Below are 21,952 nucleotides of genomic sequence, written 5' to 3' on the forward strand. Positions count from 1 at the left end.
GCCTGGCTTTGACGGAAATGCGACACTACTAGACAATTAGGGCAGGCTCCAGACGTCACTGGAAGGGAGACCCCACCTTCCCATCGCTGTCCCAGTCACTCCTTTCCCTCTGGAGAATTCTATGCTCTGTGGCCGACTGCCCATGTTCCGGACACAGCCGGGCCTCAGATGGCCCAGCTGCCGGGTAAGCAGCCCGCGGGGCCAGATAGCACTTGGCCAGCCTGAGAATGAGGATCCAATGGGGCTGGGGACTCAGCTCGGACCCCCCAGGGCTCACCTACAAGAAGCCGCTTCCCCTCACTGAGCCACTTGCCTGTCTGCAAATTGAGGCATAAAGAACCACTACGCTTCCCTCCCACATTGAGAACAGGGCACTTGACAGCGCTTGGAAGCCTTCATATAAAGGGGAAGGATGTGGGGCCCCCTTGGGTTTTTTATCCCCTGGGCGAGCGTGAGGGACAGAGATTGCAATGAGCTGGTTCCTGATCCACACGGGGGACTTGCACAGACTCGGGCTCGCCACCAAGACCCTGGTGATGTCTGAAGGACCCCCCAACATTGCCATGCCCTATGTGCGGGGCCAATCTCTTGAATGCTACGACGGGATCCCAGCCAGCATGGGTCCCCGGGATCACCCCTCTGTCACCTCCACGTGCAGCCCACGTCCCCTGTCCAGGCAGACGGCTGTGTGCTCGGCTGCTTTCCGTGCAGGCAGAGCCCCAGCTGTTCTGCAGACTTGGCTGAGCCCTGATGCGAGGCCACTTATCTCCAAACAGTCCACAAAAATGGGCAGCGCACAGTGGGACGGGTCTGACCACAGTCCTGGGGTAAGACAAGGACGATAGGTCTGGAGAGGAGTCCTCTGTGACACTGGATGGGTGAGAGAGGGGAACAGTTCAGGGAGAAGGGGAAAAAGACATCAGACCCCGTGCAGGGGCCACAGCCCAGCGGGCCCGAGGATCGGGGAGGGGGGCCAAGTGACACTGACGTTCCCGACTCGACAGTTGAAAACAACACCTGCTTACGAACTCACAGTCCTGTGGGTCAGAAGTCCGCGTGGGCTCAGCTGGGCTCTCGGCTCGGGTCTCACGGGGCCAGAATCAAGTGTCAGCGGGCTGGGCTCTTCTCTGGAGATTCTGGGGAAGAATTTGCTTCCAAGCTCATTCAGGTTGTTGGCAGAATTCGGTTCCTTGTGCCCGTAGGACCAGGGCCCCATTCCCTTGCTGGCTACTGGCCAGGGGCCCCTCCCAGCTTCAAGGCCACCCTCATTCCCTGCTGTGTAGCCTCTCCATCTTCAAAGCCAGCGATGGTGTGTCAAATCCTTCATGCACTGGAACCCCTGTTGCTTCCCGTGGTGTAGTAAGAAATTACATCTGTCTTTGTCCCCAATTCCTGGCACAGAGTTTCTAAAATGCTTGTAAGATTCCGAGTGATAAGGGTGAGGGATGATCTTCTGTTGTTCACAAGAAGCCCTTTAGACCGCACCTGAGTTTATGCTAATGAGGCTGCTCCAGGAGGGCCCCTAGAGAGCATCAGGACGGGGGCTGCTCACCAGAGGAAGCAACCCTGGGATTAGAGGGTTGGAGCTTGCAGCCCCACCCCAACCTCCAGGGAGGGGAGCGGGGATGGCGATTGAGTTCCATCACCAATGGCCAAGGGTCTAATCAATCCCGGCTACATGGTGGAACCTTCATAAAGCCCCTGCCCCTGTCTGAAGAGCTTCCTGGTTGGTGAACACGTCAAGGTGCTGTGGGGGTGGGCCCAGACGAGTGTGGAAGCTCCTCACCCCTCCCTGTGCCTTGTCCTACATATATATCTCTTTCGTCTGGCTGGTCCAGCGTTGCATCCTTTATAATAAATTGGTAACCTACCAAGCGCTTTCCTGAGTTCTGATAGTTGCTCGAGCTAATTATCAAACCTGAGCGGGATTGTGGGAACCCCCAAATTTGTAGCTGGCCCGGCAAAAATGTGGGTACCTGGGCACTCCTGTTGTGGGGCTTCTTGTGGGACTGAGCCCTCAACCTGTGGGGTCTGACGCTAAGGCCGGGTAGTCAGAATTGAAGTGAATGGTTGGACTCCCCGTTGGTGTTGGAGATTTTGAGAATTGGCGTGGAAAAACACCATGTATTTGGGGTGCTGGGGATGGGGCGAATGATTAACTTCCTCTTCCACTACCAGCCAGAGAAAACTGCTTTTAAAGGGCTGGTGTGATAAGGCTTGGCCTGTGCAGAGCGTCTCCTTATTTTCAGGTCAATCCATTAGTAACCTTGGTTACATCTGCAAAATCCCTTAATTCCATCATTGTGGGGGTAACTCCAGGGATGGAGGTCAGGGGCCATGGTGGAATTCTGCCTTCCGCAGGGAAGGAGCATAAGCTGGGACAGGACATGCTGGAGGAGAGGTCACTCTGGGACACCACTGAGACGAGCATGGCACATGCCAGTTTCATCGGCCTGCTGGGCTTCCAGGTGAGACGCCCAGTGGACAGCTGCAGGTACTGGTCCAACCAGCTGCCCATCAGGCCTGACCAGAGAGAGCTGCCTGGTCTGGACCAGGGAGGGGAAGGCCTCAGGTGCCTGCAGGGGCCTCCTGAGATAGTTACAGGATTCCTGCCAACACAAAGCTGCTCATCTCGGCGAGAATTTTGAGGGATCCTCACGCTCCCCAACAAAGAAACTCTTCCTTTCCCTTCGCTGATTTGCAGCCTGATCCTCTTGGCTCGGGCCCAAGAGTTCGATTCTTCCTGACCGTCCAGATGCCCCTCCTTTCTGCCTGGGAGACGGCTCTGCCGCAGCAGCCTGTGCTCCCGAGAGACGAGAAATCAGGAGCCTCTCTCAGTTCCACACCGAGATATCAAGGCATTCTGCCACTCATTTCTGGTCAGCCTGTATTTCTCGTGATAAAGAGTCTTCTGAGATGCTATAATGCATTTTCCTCCTTGTGAGTCACCCAGAGTCACCGTGCTCTGCTCCAAGCTGAGCCAGCCCCCACAGGGGAACTTGCCTTGTTGATGTGACCTGGTGAGCATCATGCTACCTGCTTTGTCTTTGTGCCACTTGCCTAATGCCTGTCCGAGGGGCATGGCAGGCAGCCCCTCACCCAAGTCAGCCTTGAAGGGCCTTCACTGAGCCCTGCAGTCCTGGGACTCAGTTCCCTTTCACGAGGATGAACAGGCTGTGGGGTGCCAGTCAGTTGTGCGCTGGGACTCAGGCAAAGGCAGGAAGATGGAAGAGGAAACCGAGAGGAGAAGTGCTGAGGTGGGCCTGGAGAGGCCGAGGCCGGGGCACAGCAGCATCCTTCCCATTTCTCCAGGGCCTCCTCCAGTCAGCATTACACCTGACATCCCTAGAGGTGTGGGATGGTCGCAGTCAGCACGGCCCAGGCGGGCGGTGGCAGGTGGCCCGGACAGAGGAAAGGGACATACAGGTCAGGAGCAGGAGTCAGAGAATCTCATGGAGAGAGAGGGCCAAATCCCGAGTCCTGGGGATGGTCAGATGCCATGGAGCCCACGTTTGCCTTGAGTGCGAGAGGCCAGCCCCTTTGCTGTGAAATCTCCCTTTCTGGTCACCACAGCCCTGCCCCTGTGCAATGAGCCCACTGCAGAGGCAAGGACCCTGACGCCCAGGAAGGGCGCCTGGGAAGGGCAGACTTCAGGACTCAGGATGGGTGTCCAGGCTGGACCTCCACCTGCAGCCAGGGCTCGCCTAGTGCAAGGAGAGGGGGCAGACTGGAGGGGAGGGTTTGGGTCACTGAGAGAAGGAGCAGGAAGGGACCTTGGAAGGCAGAGAGCCCTGGATGCCAGGTTTGGGAGCCCCGGCCTCCCTCCTAGGGGGCAGACACTATGGGAGCTCCCTTCCCTGACTCCAGGGCCTGGTCCAGGGCAGAAGCTCAATAATGTGGGGAGGAGGAAGGGAAACCGGAAGGGGGAGAGATGAGGGAGGGGGAGGAATGGAGAGGGAGAGAAAGGAGGGGAAGCATAATCTGGTAGCAGTGGAGGTCACTAAAAGTTTTTGGGAGTGAAACCCATGGTCATAGCCTGAGACTGGACTGGAGAGAAATTAGAAGGAAATAAATGGAGAAGGTGAGAGGGAGGGAGGCAGAGAGCAATTACAAGACCATAACGCTTTGATAGGTGGCCGTAAGGGTCGCCTAAAGTCAGCCGTCGATGGGAGAACTGCGTCGCAGCACTCCCACCTCCCCTTCCCTTCCTGGGCAGGTTTTTAAGGCGGGACGGCTGAGTGACCCTGAGGATGCCGAGCCTGGGGCCTCATCAGAGCCCTTCAGCCTGCTCGCTCACTCAGGGTGTCCTTCCTCCGCTCGAGCCAAGCCAAGCCCTGGCCGGCAAGAACTTGTCGGGAGCCTGGGCCTAGTCAGCTGAATGAGGGAAGGAAGCAATGAGTGATGAATGAATGAATGAATGAAAAGCTCATCTCTTACCCCGAGGCCCAGCAGCCAAAGGCCACACCTTCTCCCCAGGAGGAGGAGAAGCAGCAGCCCCTCCTGGCCCAGCTTGCCAGGCACTCAGTTCTTTGCTGCCTGTGGGCTGGAATCCTGCCGCCCTGGAGGTGTTCTCAGCAGCTTCCGGCATCCAGACTCGTGCAGAATCTCTCTCTCCTGGCGGCCGGCAGCTGACCTCAGCCCACTCCTCGCTGCCTAGAAGAGGACTCCAGGGGACCCTCATACCTTATTTGCCAAGTGAAGTTACGTGGCAATTTTCTTCTTAAGATAAAGAAGAAAAGTTTGAGCCGGACTTAAGACAGGGCTGCTCACAAAGACCAAGTGTGCCTTTGCCCTGGTGCAGAAACGGAAGGCACGTCAGCATCCCGGGCGTCCTGCAGCCCCCGTGGGTCCTGCCCCCCAGCCTGGTCGTTCCTCTGCTGGCGGCTCAGGAGTGGTCCCGCTGCACTCGCTGCGACCCATCAAGTCGTAAAGTCTCTCCTCGGTGGTGGAGAAGGACAAGTCCTTTCTGAGCTTTGGGGGGACACACCCCAATGAGGCATGCAGGGGCTGAGAGCTGGCAAACCAGCAGAAGTTCGGGCGAGCTTGGCAAAAGCAGGATGTGTATCTGCTCCCGGGGCTGACTGCACGCCTCGCTCGCTGTTCACCAACATCTTTGCATTTCTTCTGAAAAACGCTTTTTCCACTTTTTCTCAAGTGGCTCTTTGTGAGCATCAAGAGCAATGCCCACTGTGCTCCTGAGGCTAACAGTTTAATAAAATGTGTGACACACAGATTACAGCCTTTAAAGCTACAACACGTCTCAGCCGTCATTTCGTCCTCTCTGCTCAGCATGGAGCGAAGGGAGGCCCCAGCTCCTAGTGTAGACACAGTTGCTGACCCCCAGAGCTGCTCCCGTAGTCTTTCTGTCTTTGTTTCATCTTCAGAACAGCAGCTTTGCCCTTGCGACTTTTTACAGAAATGGTCAGATGCACACAATTTCTTTTTTAAATAAAAGACGAGCAGGACTGGCCCTCGTTGCTCTGGGTGGGCACAGCTTTGCCTCAGGCCTGCACAGAGCTGGCATCTCTGCTTGGGGGAGGCCTGTGAGGGGACACGCTTCAGTGGGCATCGTCACTCCTGTGCTGCAGCCGCTGCAGCACTGAGAGACTCTGCCCTCCGAGGTCATTGAGTGACATGGGGGACATGCGACAGAATGTTAAGGGAAAGAAGCAGGGGACAACCCAACACAGGAGGAGACAGAGCTGCTTAAGGAGCATCTCGTGTGCTTGTGGATGCTCTGTGGCACGTACACCTCCCTGGGAAGAGGGATGCTGAGAAGGACGTACTCCAAACTAGGGGCAAGGCCCCTCACGGTGCTTTTCCTTTTTTCTTTCATTTTATGTGTTTTACAGTTTTTCTTCAATGAATGCATGAAACCTTCATACACTTACAAAGTTCTCTTACGGCAGCAGCCTTCCTTCCAAAGTCACCATTCTGGCCCCCCGTTGTGTGTCACAGCAGGGAAAGTGTTGGGCCCTGGAACCACACAGCCTCCTCCAATATCCACCCGTCCCCTGGAGTTTACTTCAAGTATTACCGTCCTCAACAGTCGCTCACCACATTTTAGAAGCAGGGCATTGTGCTCAACAGTCTGGGGGATCACCTCCACATGCTGGTGATAATCAGCTTATCTGCACGTTACCACGTAGGGCTGGGGGAATTATGAACGCAGTGATGTGTGTGTAAGCACTGTGCATTTTACTGTTTGGAGTATTTCATTTTAAAAGCATTAAATGCCCATTCATCCAGAAAAAAAATTAAGCATAACCTTTGGGGCTAGCACTGTGTCCAAGCATACATGTTTTTCCCCTGCAAATTCTCCTGGCACCTGGGGCTCCAACAGGTGCCCTGCTGTAACTTCTAATCGGAGAAAGCCAGTTTCTTAAGGGCTGCCAACTGAATGCTCCACAAGGGCCAGCCAGCCAGCAGGAGGGTCTGCCGCCTGCTCTGTGCAACGTTCTGCTAAATTTACTCATTGAAGGGTACGCTTTAAAGTAATTATGCCCCATTTATGTTTACTATCGCATGCTGGGGCAAATAGTCATTATGCCAGAACGCAGACTGGTGGAGAAACCCATCCCCCAAGACTTCCTCTCAACAAGGGAAACTCGAGCTATGGGGCAGCGAATGAGCAAAACATTATGAAACGTGGGCACAAACACAGCTGGATTATTTCATTGGGCAGAGCTCTGCCTAATCAAGGGGGGAAATTTTTTAAAGAAAGCTGGTAAATGCAAAACACGATGCTTTCATTCTAGGAAGAATAATGAAGTTGTTTTCCTGCGAATGTTTCCACAATTTGGAGAAATTTGAAAAGTGGCACCCAACAAAGAGAATCGGCCACCTGGGACTGCTGATAAACCAGTAGAGTTTCCTTCTTCGAAAAACAGCACACCGCCCCTCCCCTGCCGGGAAGGCTCCAGGCACCTCTGGGCAGCTTGCTACCAGCATGCCAGCCCCATGGGCATTCCCTGCTGAAGGCAGCTACAGTCAGGCACGGGGTGAAATCGAGACATATCAGTCTAATAAAAAAGATAGATTCACTTGGGATATTCTTGCCAGACCCTTCTTAAAGGAAGTCTTTGCTGAAAAGATTTAAATTATTTTCCTTCTCTAAGTCTTTAAATGGCATTGTGAATAGCAGCCGTCCTCCCAATTCTGATGTGGGCAGAGAACACTCAAAATAGTAGATGGCAGGTGCTGGCCCCACTCAGAATTGCTCACCCCTATTTGTATAGATGCTGCCTTCCCATTTTTGCTCAGATCCTTTAAGTTTTATCACAGCCGTGACAAAATGATGACTCATACTTAAATGCAGTCATCATGTCATATGTGATATTAATACCTTGGTGACATTGCTGTAAGTGCCACTCCTTTAAGAGGAAAAGGTTCCTGAGAGCAGTCTGCCACCATCCCCAGGGACCACAAAGGGCAGCCCTGCAGAAGGCAATGCTCATTGTGCAGGAAGGCGCTGCCTGCATCCTGCAAGCTGTTCCGATAAGCAGCTGTCGGCAGGGAGGGGGCCGCGGGGAGAGTGGGGGAGGGGAGGGAGAGGGCGCTGTTATCAGGTTGGCTGGCCAGGCTTTAGTTGCCGCACTGATGTCTTATCCCAAGTATGCTCCTGCTTTGCAAGTTTAAATCTTCCTAAAAGGAGACAAACAGGAGCAGAGCTCAAGTTCTGCCCTAACACCGGCCAGCGTCCCCTCCCCCACCTCCACCGCCCTCCCAGGAGCTGTAATTCAGCCCGGACAGGAAGATGGAACAGGTGTCCTGGAGTTCCATGAGTTCCAGCAATACTCTGCAATCCTGCTAACCACCTCCCCCTCAGACAAGGATCCCCCACCCTCAAAAAAGAGAGTAAGTTTGTTTCAGTAAGTTTATTGTAAATTTCAGTGCTGCCGCAGCATAATCCTTTAGAAATGAAGCATCGCCTCGCCCGGATCCGTTTAGAGACAGCAGTGCAGACCGCTCAGTCCGCCAGAGCTCCGGTAACCGTGCAAGTCCAGGCCGCTTGACTCGCCTTTCCCTTCCTTCCCGCTGAGAGCGCACGCAGGCTGCTGAGTCACGCCTGCCGGGCCAGTCCGTCCTTCCCGGCCCCGCGGCCAACGTCCCGCCTCCGGCCCTCCTGGGCGAGCAGCAGCTCCCCACACTTGTAGAGTCCTCGGCTCGGGGCCAGCCTGCCCCTGCCGCCGCCAGGCCCCCTCCTCGGGAGGGAGCCGCACCTCCTCGCCGCTCTCCACGCGCGCCCCGCCTGCCAGTCTCCAACTCCGCACTCCCGCGCCCTCCGAGGGCGCATCCACAGAGCCAGCCGCGCGCTAGGCGCCCCGGGGCGTCACCACGTCGATCAGACCAAAGACCCCCGCAGGGCTGTCACTCGGGGAGAGTGATACTGGGCACCCAGTCGTTGACGCTGCGGCTCTCCTCGCAGAACAAGCTGAGCTTCTCCAAGGCAGGGTCCTTCCACGCGTCCTCATTGGGGTTCTGCGGGAAGAGCGAGGGTCAGCCTGGCTGGCTGCTAGCCGCTGGCGGGGGCAGGGGCGACACCGGGGAGGAGACGACACTCACCGAGATGAGGATGCAGTGCAGATCTCCCGGCGCGCCCGCCTCGTCGCCGGCGCCCACGATCGCCGCCAGCCGCTGCACGTCGCCCACGCGCACGATGTCGATGTGGTTCTCGCAGCAGAACGCCTGGATCAGCGTGAAGTGGATCTGCAGCGCGATGTCGCCTTCGTCCTCCTCGTCGGCGGCCAGGACGCAAAAGGTCACGTTGTCGGGGTCCCTGCGCGGGCAGGGAGAGGGTGGTGAGGTCGGGGCGGCGAGCTCGGGGGCCCCCCCGCCGCCTCCGGGGTTTCCCCACCGCTCCCCTGCCCCTGGTCGCCCCACCCAGACCGCGTCTACACTTACACGTTCAGGACTTTGGCGGACTCGTAGACGCCGGCGGTGAGGCAGCCCTGGCGCAGCGCCGATAGCAGCAGCTCGTGCAGCGCTTTCCCGGCGCCCTGCATCCTGCGGACGAGCCAGCGCGTGAGCGGAGACTGGCCAGAGGGCGCGGCAGGGTCCCAGCCTCAAGGACGCACCCCACGCGCCCCAGCCCCAGGGACGTACCCCAGGCGACCCAGCCCAGCCAGCACACCCGCGCCCGGCTCCCACCCAGTGGGTCTCCCACCCAGGCAGGGCCCGAAGGCTGCCGCCCGACCAGCAGCGGACAGGGCAGGGCCAGGTTCCCCGCACCCAGAGACGTCCGGCGCCCACCCACCTGGCCGTGCTTTCCGGAACTGTATCCTGGCCGCGAACTTCTTCCAGAGTCATGGTGCGGTCGGCAAGCAGCAAGTTATCCACAAGAGGAGCCGGTGGAGCGGACCCGAGAGAGGACGGCGAGATCTGCAGCCCAACCCGGCGCGCCCACCGCCAGCGAGTGCGCCCCGGTGCCGCCGCGCGCCCTTATATAGGCCGGGCCCGCGGCGCCGCCAGCTGGCGCGAGGCTGCGCGCCCATTGGCCGACGCCCGCTTTCTGATGCAAATGAGGCGGCGGCCCGCGGCTCGTGCCAGAAGGCCACGTGGGGAGGGGCGCGGGGGATGACAATGCCTCAAATCTGCCGCTTTTGTCGGGGTGTTACCAGGCAGACTGGTGCCTGCAGATTTCATCTCGCCTTTCTGTTTTTTTAAGTCCTTAAAAGGAAAAAATTTAAAAAAGAAAAAAAACCTTGCTTGCTGATAGGACGCTGCGATTTGTGAAATGCACCTTTGAAGAATCTAAAGAATTTTCTTTTGCATTCCTTTTTGTTGGCACCTTTCTATTTTCTCTTTACGTTTAATTTGGAGTTTATGAGAATGTTGCTTTTAAGCCAGAATTTAAAGTAAGAACGTGCAGCACTGGCTTTAAGCCTGTAAAAAGCCGAAGCACAGGCCCCTCCAGCTGACACGCCCGCCCCCGAGCGCCGCGCGAGGCCTCCTGCGCACTCGACGCCTCGACCCCACCGTGCTGGAAGGTCGGAGCCAACCTCCCCGCCAGTGGCCGAGCGCTGCGGGGCGCCGGGCGCGCGAGCAGATTGCGGCCGGCGCACGCGGCTCGTTTGCATTTCTATGGAGGACGCACAATAGTGGAGGCCCGGCGTGTGGCAGTTTGCAGGAGGGACAATCGAGGCTTTCTCTTCATAGCGACACTGTCCACCTGCCGCCGGGTGGGGTGGGCAGGGCCCTGCCGCGCGTGAGGATCGGGGCCGCGTGCCGCTCCTGCGCCCCTCGGTGCGCGCCCCCTGCACCGGCCCCGCTGCCGTCGCGGCACGTTTGCATGTAATTCCGCCCCACCCGGTCCTCGCACGCGTGCAGAGCAGCCGCGCGAGGTGGAAAGAACATGGTGCTGCTGCACCGTCTACGCAGCCAGGTACACTCCGCCGAGACCCCGCGGCTACTGTCCCCGGGAGCTTGGGAACACCGCTCAGAATCGCTTTCCAGGGGCGCCATCTACAGGCCGGCCAGAAGATCCTGACCTCCCGCTGCCCCCTCACTTCCACTGGCCTCTACGGCTTGGCCTCCGGCCCTCTGGTCAACGAGCTGCCCCTGCAGGGTGCGCTGAGCCCCGTCGAAGCGGCGCATTAGTGACAGTCCGAATAAGGGCTGCAAAAACCACTCAGAGAGGGGGCAGGGGAGAAAGGAGACTCCGACCCAGTACTAAAGGAGAAGAGTCCATATTTCTTCTGCTATTTTGACATTTTTAATTACTTAAATATGCACATATAAAAAGCTTGTTTTCCAGCAATAGGGTAATGAAACTGGAAGAGATCTTGAAAGAGTTTAATAGAGGTTGCTGTGATGTGACCATCTTGGACCTACAAGTCGGCGCTTTCAGACGGTTCCCCACTGAGCGCATCCCTTTGGTGTCGGCATCTCTCTGCACTACAGTGAAACATGTGCTGGGGTGCGCTTCACTGGCCCCCCTTTTCCAAGTGAGGTCTTGGAGACTGGGCAGACCGTGGGACGGCCCCGGGGATTCGCCGGAAGCCCAGGCTCGGCTGCAGGACTGGGCGGTGATGGGTAAGAAAACAGCCGGGTGGATTTGGTCTTCCCATTCAGGCCTACTTCGGTGGGTGGGGGACATACACGTCTTTCTGGGCTCCTCCAAGGGAAGTGTTTGTTCTGCACTTGGAGGCAGACGCACTTGCCGGCACAGGGCCGAGCGCGGGAGCGCCGTCGTGCGCCCCCCGGTGGCGCGGGCCGAGGACGGCTGCGGCAGGCGGCGCCACCTGATTCCGAGATGCGGGTTTGCTCGCCTGACATCCCTGAAATCCAGGCGTCTTACAGCCGGGGGCGGGGGCGGCGTTTGTTGGTTACTGTTTCCTTTCTTGCTTGCTGGCTGGTATATAAAATGATGGTGTGCCTTGACTGGGTACGATATGTTTATTTTTAAGTGATTGAGACTTAGGTATTGCTCTTTTTTAAAGCATTAAACATTTCCTAAAACGTATTAGTTCCAGGTCTCCAGGAAACGTTGCAAATAATACTTAGTTGACGTCTTAGGGCTTTCTGCCCGCCCCCCATTTATGACGCTAGAAATCGGCCCTCAGCCCCTCCTCCCAGAAGAAGGCCACGGACAGGCCTGACTGCGCGGGTTGGGGGGGGGGGGGGGGGGGGCGGGCAGGGCGCGGCGATCCCAGTTGGCACCAGGCCACTCTGAAGGAAGAGGGCTGATTGAAAGCCCCCTGGGGCGATTCTACTTGCCGCCGTTTTTGAGGTATTCAATTTCAGGAAAACCACCTTTCTGACATAGGATATGGCTTCACATGGGTTTATTAGGTCAGTGTGAATGGCCCCAAAGCCCTCACCTCAATTTGGAAAGAAACATTTTGTATGGAGGCAAAGCTGGCCCTCCACCAAACCACCCCACGGCCTTGCAGTTGAGACAAATGCAGAGGCTCCTGGCTCTGGGACCGCCGGTCTCCCATGTGGGGTCAGACTACCCCGGGGGCGTGGGCTGTGCCGGAACCCCGTCCTGGGTTACCTTTAGATACCCTCCTGGCCTGTCCCAAGGTGGAAGAAAGGCGGTTGACCATTGCAGATGCCCCACCTGCCCCCACTGTAGGGGGTCCAGAGGGCGTTCAGCCAGGGTCTCGGCCTGCAGGAGCCCCAAGTCCTCGGAGGCTGTGATGTCACCCAAGTGCCCTGTGGCTGCACCCCGTAAACCTTCCCCTCAACCTTAACAATGCAGGTGATGGCGACTTCATTAAAGGGACATCCTCAGAGATGCTCTGCTTTAAAAACCCTTTGGAAATGTTGAGGGCTTAATTATTGTTATTAACACATTCTTGGAAACGCACGTCTCAGTCACTCTCAGGGCCTCACTAAAATGTTGGCGCGTCAGCACTGATTTGGGGGTGGAAAGAAAAGGGCTTTGAGTAAGCAGTAAACTTAATGAGACAGACTCCGTTGCAATTTCTCAAACTGTTTCCTTTCAGAGCAGGTACACACGACGGGTAACTAGCAGGTTCATTCCCCGTGTGAGGACGGCCACCAGAGGCTGCAGGGCGGGCCCGCAGCACAGAGTCCCTGCTGCCTGCAGGCCGAGTCCTTCGCTATGTGGACATCTCAGGAGAAGTCAAAGCCACTGCCACCTTTCCAATGGGCAGCTTTCACGTCTCCCCAAAAATCTGGATTTCCAGCTTCTCTTGGAAAGTGGGAAGATTTGGCCACTGTGTGCCTGTGGTCTCCCCCTCACCACGCTAACCCTCAGTGAGGGGGCACCAGGACCCCCAGACTGGGCCCTGCTCTCCGGTTCACCGCAGTCCCTGCCAGGCCCATTTGAGCCACTGAACCCAGTGTCTTCCTTCCTTTAGGTCACCTGCCTGTCCCCTGTGGCCCTTTGCATTTGCAATCTTTGAAAAGAAACTGAAGTTTGAAAAACAAAATAAAGGGGCCAGGCTCTTAAAAGATGAACATCCTTGGGGCAAGCCTCCTTGGGGTCCCCGGTTCTGCAGGGCCAGCACAGCATCTCCTCGTCGGCACAGGGCCCTTGGGGCAGTCTGGGTCGCCCCTGTGCTAACAGTCCCCGCATGGCTCACTCCCCCGCCCCACCCCCACCCCATCAGCCCCTTCTCCAGGCGGGATCGGTCTCCTTGGGTTTCAAGAGGAGTTTTCCAAAAGCCTTGTGGCTGGTGGGGTGGACAGCAATGAGTCGGTGACAATACTACATTAACTCAAACAAGAAACCGAAACACACACCTGTTACTTAAAACTAGCAGCATCCTCTCTGATATGTCGAATGTGGGCCAGCAGCCATGGGCCACAGTAGGATGCCCCCCACCCATTGCCACGCCCAGGGAGTTGTGCAGGCACACACACACACACACCCAGGTGAGATGTGAGGTCTGTAGATGGGGAGGCTTCGGACAGGAAACAGGAAACACAGAAAGGGAAAGCCCCACCGGCCGGACGTCTGTGGTCCGTCGCGGCAGGGGGCTTTCTGGAAGGAGCAGTTATTCCCCGGAGAGCGATTAGATAGCATGTGAGAGGGTCCCCTCAGCTCAGTGAAATCCCTGAAACGGATGGGGCGTCAGCAGAGGACCTCCACGCACTTGGTACTTTCTGTATCCTGAGTAAGAAATGATTTGTGACCCGCGTCACAGCCATGGCCAGTGACACAGCAGCTCTCGCTGTAGCTGGAAACCCGAGAAGCTGCAGAAGTGGTGCCCCCTCCCTGGCCACCTGCCTGGGTCTCCTGAGCCTCGGGTTCCCCCACACAGCGGAGAGCTGCCCTTTGCCCTTCCCGCAGCCCACGGGGAGTTTCTGAAGGTCACGCCTGGTCACCATTCGGCCCACATTCAGGTTTCTTTTGGTGGCAGTGTTCTGAAACCACTGAAAATCCAGCTCTGACTTGTTTGTTTGTGTGGGTGGGAGTGGGCGGCATGCACTTTCCATGTCACCCTAGATGAGCCCCAAATGTCACCTTGGGCCTGCTGGCACAGGTGGCCCTGCCTGGCCCTGCAGGCACTCGAGTCTGGGGCGAACTGTCTTTTCTAAGAGCACACAGGAAGTGCGGCTACTGTGGTCGCCGTCCCCAAGACGTGAACACACAGCATATGATACGTGAACAGAATCGCAGACCTTCTGGACTGAATGCCCCCCCACCCCATGCTCAGAAAGATATTGGAAGTGCGTGGACGCGCCCGGGAAAGGCAGCAGGTTCTCGGAGCTGCGGTTAGCAGGCAGGGCTCGAAGTGCCGAGCTTTTGCTGCTTACTGAACTCTGACCTGTAGCAAAAAGTGTGAGTGCACGGCAGAAAGAAAGTGTCAGGGAGAAAGAGTGCAGGCTGTCGTCCCATTAAATCTACTCGCCTTAAGTTCTCCTAAGGAGGCGCATCCAGAAATGCATATTGCAAGGAAACGTTTATTGCCATGGCTCTTCTAATAGCGAAAATCTGAAACCACGAGAGGGACGAGCGCTAATCATGGCACAGCCATAAAGCAAACATTAAGCAGCCATGAAAAATGTTTGGAAGAATATTTCATGGTAAAGCCTCACGATGCAATGTGAAAAAGCGAGGAGCAAATGTATGTGTCTCTGATCGTGCCAGAGCGTTTACAGCACATGACCATCAGAAAGGACGGCTGTGTCTTGAAGTCACAGGACCTAATCCATGATTTTTTATTTTCTTCACTATACTTTTAAACATTCTGCATATCAATTTTATACAATCCAAATTCAGACTTCCCGTGTGTAGTAAGCTCAGCGTGGACATCGTTGAGCGGACTCCTGCTTCAGTGTTGAGCCGGGCGCCCTCTGACCAGATGGCAACGGAGCAAGAAGCCGGACGCCCGTGGGCCATGCTTCCACGAGAGGCCGAGCGCGGTCTCTGACTCTGAGCCATCATGCTGCTGTGAGCCAGCCTGTCCCGGCCTTGGGGACACGGTCATGCTGTGCCCCGAGCTCAGCTCTGGACCGACTGGGATGGGGTCTCAGGTGACACACCAGAGGCACGAGGGGCCAGTGGCCACATGCCCGGGGACGCGCCCTTTGATAGATGCGCAGTCCACCAGGATGCTCATTTTAGCAAGTAGCAGCGGATAAAGTTATCTTTTACTCCCTTTTTGGCAAAAATATTTATTTTCCAGAAATGAATTACAGCAATAAATTATGAGAATTGTTTCCATTGTTGACAAAATATATCAGGAATTCTAAAATTCAAAATATTTACGTGTACTCAATCTGTTTTTGAGACTCTTGTAGGTGCAACTCAATTTTCCGTGTTGAATTTCACCCATTTGGAAGAACAAGGAGCTCCTGAATACACTATTATTAGTGAAATTGGAATTATGATTTTATTTACCAGACTTTTAGAGGGCTCGCTCTGAGCCCTGTTCTATTCCGAGCACTTTAAAAACATCACTTAATCCTCATACTCACCTGTTAGGTAGCTACTGTTGTCACATGAGGAAACTTTGGCACAGAGAAGTTAAGCAACTTCCCAGAGGTCACACAGCCAGGAAGTGACAAAGCTGGGATTTGAACCCAGACTGCCTGGCTCTGGAGCTCGCTCATCACCAAGAGGAGTGAGATGAACTTCTCTGTAAAACCTTTTTTAGAGCTTTTGGGACAAACCATTTCGTCCACGAAGGATAAGGAGATCATCTACGTGAAAAGAAGATTTCAAAAAAGTGTTTGGCTCTCCTTGGGAGCCCCTGCCTGATGGTGCCTGTCCCGGGGATCGTGATTGCGGGGTGCCATCTTGTGGTCAAAGAGGATATAGCTTCCAGCTCTGGAAAGCAGTCTCTTCACAGCTGGATCCACATCCTTCCGTGCCCCGAGTCCCGACCCCGTGTTTCCAGGGAGCCCGCAGCACAGTCACAGGCGGCCGTCAATGCCCAGGAGCAGCCGCCCTGGCAGCAATGAGCTCCCACCGCCCTGCCATCAACGGGCAGCCCTGAGAAGCCAGGCGGGGGCAAGTGTCTTCCTTCTTCAGGGCTTGCTACCCACGGAGACAGGCAGTGCGAAGTGCCAACAACGGGGAGAACAGAACCACCACCCAGGCGTCCGTGCCAGGGGGACGCTCCTGCCCAATCTACAGACTAGTTTCAGGAGACCAACGACGTGCCCAAGGTCACACAGCTAATGACAGAGCTGGGATTCAGCAGCCTCTGGCAGACCTCACATAGAGCTCATGACCTGGGCCACCCGAGGGTGGGACCTGGGCCGACTGCTGAGCTGCGGGAGACACAGCCCCTGCAGCGCCCAGCGAGCGCAGGCAGCCCCAGCGGCTTGCCTGCCTACCTTCCTTCCCAGTTAGGAATGCCCTGGGCCCCCGCACGCCCTCTGCTCTTCTGACCTCCTCACATCAGACACACAATGGGAGGCAGATGGATTATTTTTTCTTACAGACTCACAGGCATATTTAAACTTGAAGGGACCTACAGGGCAGCTTTCTCCAAAATACTGCCCACGTTGGACACAGACAGTGCTCCACAAGGCGTCCGTCCCAGGCGAGGGTGGCTCCGCCAGCGGGTGCGCCCGATTCCTCCACCTCCATCCGTGATCGCACTCTCGGTGGCAATAGCAGTGACAGCCCCACATCTCTGCCTGACGCAGCGCCACCCGATGGACCCACAGGCCCCTGCTGCTCAGGGTGTCCCTGGACCTCAGCATCGGCTTCCCTGGGAGTTTGTCAGAAATGCCGAGCCTCAGGCCCTGCCCCGGCCCTACGGACCGAGAGTCCGCATGTTAACAAGGTCAGGGTGGTGCTCGTGTGCCTGCGGGTGTGTAATGCGCTGCGAGAGAACCCGGCCCAGAGGACAGCAGACTCAAGCCAGGCCAAGAGGCGTGGGCGGCACGGGTGGGGCAGGGGCACATCACAGGGGACCGTGTCGGGGGCAGCACAGCCCTGGCTGAGGCCCGAAGGGTGAACTGCCAGCCAGGGGCCGTGCGAGGCTCTGTTCTGGACCATCACAGGTTTGGGATGCTTGGGGCACCTGGGGGTCACCGCTGGGCAGTGGCAGATGTGGGACATCTGGACTGGATACATAACCTCGAGACTCATCAAGGCTGTGGCCATTTCCTAAATGACCTCTGAATCTGAGAGGGCGGGGTGCAGGCTGCTAGTCCCCTCTCCCCTTGTCGCACAGAATAGGGCTTCACCTTCGCACGGGTCTCAGGTGTCCTGGTGGACGCTGCTCTCCCACGCCCCCTGGTCCCCAGTCCCAGCTCCACCCGGGCAGCGTGGACTGGAGCTTCTTTCCACCAACGTCAGTCTCTCCCTCCCTGCGGCTGTGGGCTGACCCACGCCAGCGGGGAGAGGGCAGCCACGGGGACGGTGCCGGCCTCCGCTGACCTGGTGGGGCCGAGCGCCCTGCTGGCCTGTCCTAGTGGAGCGGGTGGAAGCTTCTGTCTTCACTCCCTGGCTTTCGGAGGTCTTTTAAAATTTTTAATTGTGACGAAACTCCCAACATAGGACGGTTGCAGGACCAGCAGAGAAAGCATTCCTGCGCACCGTTCCCCGGCCCCCGTCCACTGAACTCTTATCGTCTTCTCGCTTCCTCACACCCATGCGTGTTTCTCTGAACCATTTGACAGTAACTCGAGTGTGCTGCCTCTTGACCACGATATACTGCAGCGTCTAGTTCCCAGAAACAGGATATTCTCCTCAATCCATAAATCACAGTAAAATCAAGTCAGGAAACTAACATTGGTAGAGGCGCAGCTACCATCTGACCTACAGACCATGGCGCGATTTTGTCAACTGTCCCCGTGACGACCTTCGCAGTGAGGAAGCCCAGGGTCGTGGCGCATCCGGCCTTCATCTTCCATCTCCTTCAACCTGAAGTGATTCCTGAGCCTGTTTGTGACGCGGGCGCTTTTTGACACAGCGTCCAAGAGGTTGGGCCCCTCGTCTTGTAGGCTCTCCCAGGACTTGGGTTTGTCCGGTGTTTCCTCACAACTGGATTCAGGGGATGCAGGCGGCACCCACGTCCTCTGCAGGGCGGCTGTCAGCAACGCGCTGACTGGTCTGCTCTTGTTGGTGGTCCCGGATCGGCAGGCCTTTGATCAAGGTGCAGTCTGATGAGGGCGGGCCGGTCCGGCTGGCGCAAATGCAAACTCACACAGTCTGATTCGGCTGTGGATCTGCGGGCGACACATGGATAGGGGGCTCCTCCCCACCTGCAAACGGCGGCAGCAGCCACCTGGGGACACGGCAAGCTCTGGTTCTCAAACTAGTACCTGATGGGACCCTACACAGGGTGGAAGGGGTGATGGAACAGGGGTGTTGCGTTTTCCCACGGGTTTGGGAAATGCGGGTCGGGTCACGCCAGCCTGGGGCTTTACTGCAGGGTGGGTCAGGGCTTTCATTCTGTCCGAGCGTGTCCTGGATCTCCCAGAGAGAGGTTTGGGGTGCCACGGACCTCAAACTTATTTGACCACAGACCCTTAGTCAGGGACCGTAAATTGGGGTTCCGAGGATGCAAGCTGGAGTGCGGCTGCAGGTGCTCCCGGCCCTGACACACAGTGTTTGTGCATATAGGACAGCACCCCTCAGGCCCCCTTCACCTGAACTTGTCAGAAACGCAAATTCTCGGTGCCCAGACCTCCCGAATGGCCCACTCAGGGGGCGGGCAGGGTGATGGACACTCCAGCAAACTTCCGGGGCGTCTGCGGCATGCCCCACCCTGAGAACCCCTGAAATACGGGGCGTGGAAACAGCTATGACACACACACACCCTCCCCAGACATCAAAGCTGGAATGTGGGGCGGGTCCCCAAAAGCAACAACGACAAGGAGGAAAGGAATTTTAGGGGCGTTTCGCTCGAGCTGATAGCGATGGATGAGGGGCCGCACGGCCAGGCCCAAGGCAGTTCTTGGGGGGCTCCGAGGAACCCCTGGTGCCAGGTCCCTATGGCCACTGAGTTCCCTTGGACAGCCATCTCCGCCAGGCCCAGAAAGCCCAGGAGGGGCTCTGTGCACACCCTGACCCCGTGTAGGGACCGAGTCCTGGGGTCAGGACTGCAAACATCATCCTCAGACGGGCTCCACCCTGTGGAGCACAACCTGAAGCCCAGGGTGGTCCTGTGCAGAGAATGTGCCAGGGCCACGGCGGGAGCAGAGCCGGCAGCCCCAGGCCCCCCGTACACAGATGTCACCACGGCGACTCCGCCCCTCGCCAAGTGCAGTGCTCGCTCTGATGGAACTTTCATTGCTGGAAATGGGGCCAAACCAAGCAGAAGTGACGCAGTGACCCCTGGCAGTCTTCTTTTGTGGCAGCTGCTCAGGTCACGCCCAGGGGACAATCTGAGGCTGAGGCCAGCTGCCCACTGCCCCCCTCCTTCTCTCCCCGCTGCTCGACTAACAGGCCAGGGGGCATTTTGCAGACTTCGTGGATGTTAAAGTCCAGTCTAGCACCTTCTTGATTGTTTCTTAAGTCCTAAGAGGTTTCCACTGGGGGCCAGGGGTCTCTCCACCCTGAATTGTATGGCTGATTTAGGAAGTCTCCCCGTAACTCAAAGGGTGTGGTATTTGGGGAGAGTTTCCCATGGTTTTGGACTGAATATAAACATAAACAGTTTCAGACAGTAGCATTAACTCAAAACTTCAGGAGCATGTTGGGAAACCCTCATTTGCACTCCCCCATCTCAGCACTAAAAGGTTTGTAGTCACTCATGGAATCCAGACTGGAGCAGACTCTCCCTCATGGAGAGGCCTTCATGATTACAGTTCCTCTTTAGTGGCATTCACAGCAGCAGTGATGGAAATAACAGCCTCGGTCGAGCACTTCTGCACCAGCCACTCTGCTGAGCCTTTTACTTACATCCTCTCACTTGCTTTTCCTAACAGCCTGGTGAGGTAGCGGTCCTGCCATTACCAGGCCAATCAATGGGGAAGCGGAGGCTCACAGGTTGGGTAATGTGCCCAGGGTCCCAGCAAGTAGTCAGGACTGACCCCAGAGCCCACACTCTTAACCGCACGGGAATATTGCCAAAATCTGAAGACCGTAAAGGCAGAAGAACCCTGGTTTGAATGCGTAACTCGGAAGTGACAACAACTGGTGCCCGTGGTCCATCCATTGCCCACATGAGACGCCCGTTAGATATGAGCGTCGGTGAGGGGACAAGCAGACCTGGAACCTCAGGGCTGGCAGACAAGGGGCTCGGCTCTCACACGGCTGTGCCCAGGCCAGCAGGCCGGGTGGGCCCATGCACGGCTCAGGGACAGGGTCTTCTTCCGGGCCGTTGTCCCACCATCCCCTGGAGCAGCGTTACCCGCAGTGGCTGTTCTGAAACTAGATAAGACACTTGACCACAGTGTGAATCAACATACTGCTTCCTTCGTCAAGAAAGTTTCATTTTACAAAGAAAACGTTACCTGAGCTGAACAGCGTGCTGGGAGACTCAGTTGACCTGCTTTCTGGCACCTGCTCCCCTCTCCTCGCGGAGGTAGCAGTCACTGGGGCCAGTCCTAGGGCCGCACGGCTCCCCACCCGCCTGGGGTTGCCACAGTTTCCACCAACGAGAAGGAAGGAGGGAGAGCACGGAGGACGCATGCCCCAGGCCCAAGGTCACACGTGTCTTCTGTTCCCGCATCAGTTAATGCAAACTTAGCCACAGAGCCACCCCTCGCTGCAGGGCCGTGAGAGATGCAGCCGTGTGAGAGGCCAGGGTCCAGGAGGAGAGAAGTCCTGAGAATCCCCACGTCCCTTACCTGCTTCTTTCTGCGCATGGGCTGCCGGTGGGTGCAGCCGGAGACATTTCTGTCCTGATTCCGCTCCAGCCGCACAGGGAGATCTCAGTTACCGGCTCTCTCGAAGTTAGACGTGGCCAGGAGTTGTTTGGGCTCTTGAAAGAAAAGCAGAAGACACGCAACACCAGCGTGTGATGCTCTCTGCTTTCTGCTTCCCTGCAGCCGCGGGCACACACTGGTGGAGGTGCTGCGAGATCCAGCGCGTGGAGCACGGAGCCGGCACGTGGCGGAGAACCGGCTGGAGCCTCGCCCTGACCCGCAGGCAACTTCGAGTGAAAGAGAAGTATGACTGTGTGTGTGAACCACTGGATGTGGGGTGCTTGTTACCAGCCTGTCCTGACGCACACAGAGGGACGGCAACTCTGGGCTCGTTGATGTCACTCCTGGGCTGCCCAGTGCTGGCTCCTCTGTCCGTTTCCCCCAATCCTACAGCTCCATGAATGCCCCTCCCTCATCGCACCAACCTCTTTGCACCAGGAAAGCATCTTTGTGCTGGGCCAACAGTGCTCCCAAAAGTCACGTCCCCCCATAACCTGTGAATGTGCCATTGTTTGAAAATAGGGTCTTTGCAGATGTAATCAAGTTGAGGTGAGGTCATACTGGAGTGAGGGGGTGGGAGGCAGCCTAAATCCAGAGACTGGTGGCCTTGAGAGAAGAGGGACATTTGGACCCAGATGCACAGAGGAGAAGGCCGTGAGAAGAAGGAGGAGAGATCGGACAGGTACAGCTACAAGCCAAGGAACCCCGAGGATGCCGGGAATGCCAGAGCCTGGAACGGCTTCTGCGCCCATATGTCGATTTCAGGCTCTGGCCTCCAGACTGGTGAGAGAATAGGTTCCTGTTACTTAAGCCGCCCCAGCAAACTCAGACAGTCCCTAAAGGACTTTGCATTGGTTTCAAACACGTCCAAAAATCCTTGACACCACTTCCAACAGAAGGGAGCCTCATTCCCCTCGGCTCAAACACGTGACTGCACCTGAGGAAGCGAGGATGCGTGTCTCCGAGGCCAGGCCATAGAGGGGAGAGCCTGGCTCTCTCAGGAGACTCACCCTGGCCCAGCCACTGTGCTCCGAGGAAGCCCAGGCACATGGGGAGGCCACGTGTCCCCACCAGCAGCACCAGCAAGTGAAAGCCAGCTTCAGCCTCCAGATGTGGGAGCAGAGAAGCCAGAGATGACCCGGCCACAGTGACCGCCACCGCGTGAGGAACCCTGAGATGACACGCTCCACCAGCCAAGCAG

At 56.9% G+C, this 21,952-nt stretch overlaps 1 protein-coding gene and 1 long non-coding RNA gene across 2 annotated transcripts; one reads left to right on the forward strand and one right to left on the reverse strand.

Moving 5' to 3' along the window:
• Positions 1-7,862: 7,862 nt before the first annotated feature.
• Positions 7,863-10,465, reverse strand: GADD45G (growth arrest and DNA damage inducible gamma). The gene is made up of 4 exons (XM_001917897.5): positions 9,257-10,465; positions 8,905-9,006; positions 8,566-8,779; positions 7,863-8,481 (listed from the first exon to the last, which is right to left on the reverse strand). The coding sequence occupies exons 1-4, from the start codon at positions 9,307-9,309 to the stop codon at positions 8,371-8,373; spliced, it is 480 nt and encodes a 159-aa protein (XP_001917932.2). The 5' UTR covers positions 9,310-10,465; the 3' UTR covers positions 7,863-8,370.
• A 1,113-nt stretch (positions 10,466-11,578) lies between these two features.
• LOC111770223 (uncharacterized) lies at positions 11,579-12,930 on the forward strand. Its single transcript, XR_002803347.2, has 2 exons — positions 11,579-11,731; positions 12,453-12,930. It is a non-coding gene; the product is annotated as an uncharacterized lncRNA (long non-coding RNA).
• The last annotated feature ends 9,022 nt before the right edge of the window (positions 12,931-21,952 follow it).

This window comes from Equus caballus, chromosome 23 (assembly GCF_041296265.1).
Source record: "Equus caballus isolate H_3958 breed thoroughbred chromosome 23, TB-T2T, whole genome shotgun sequence".
Lineage (NCBI taxonomy): Eukaryota > Metazoa > Chordata > Mammalia > Perissodactyla > Equidae > Equus > Equus caballus.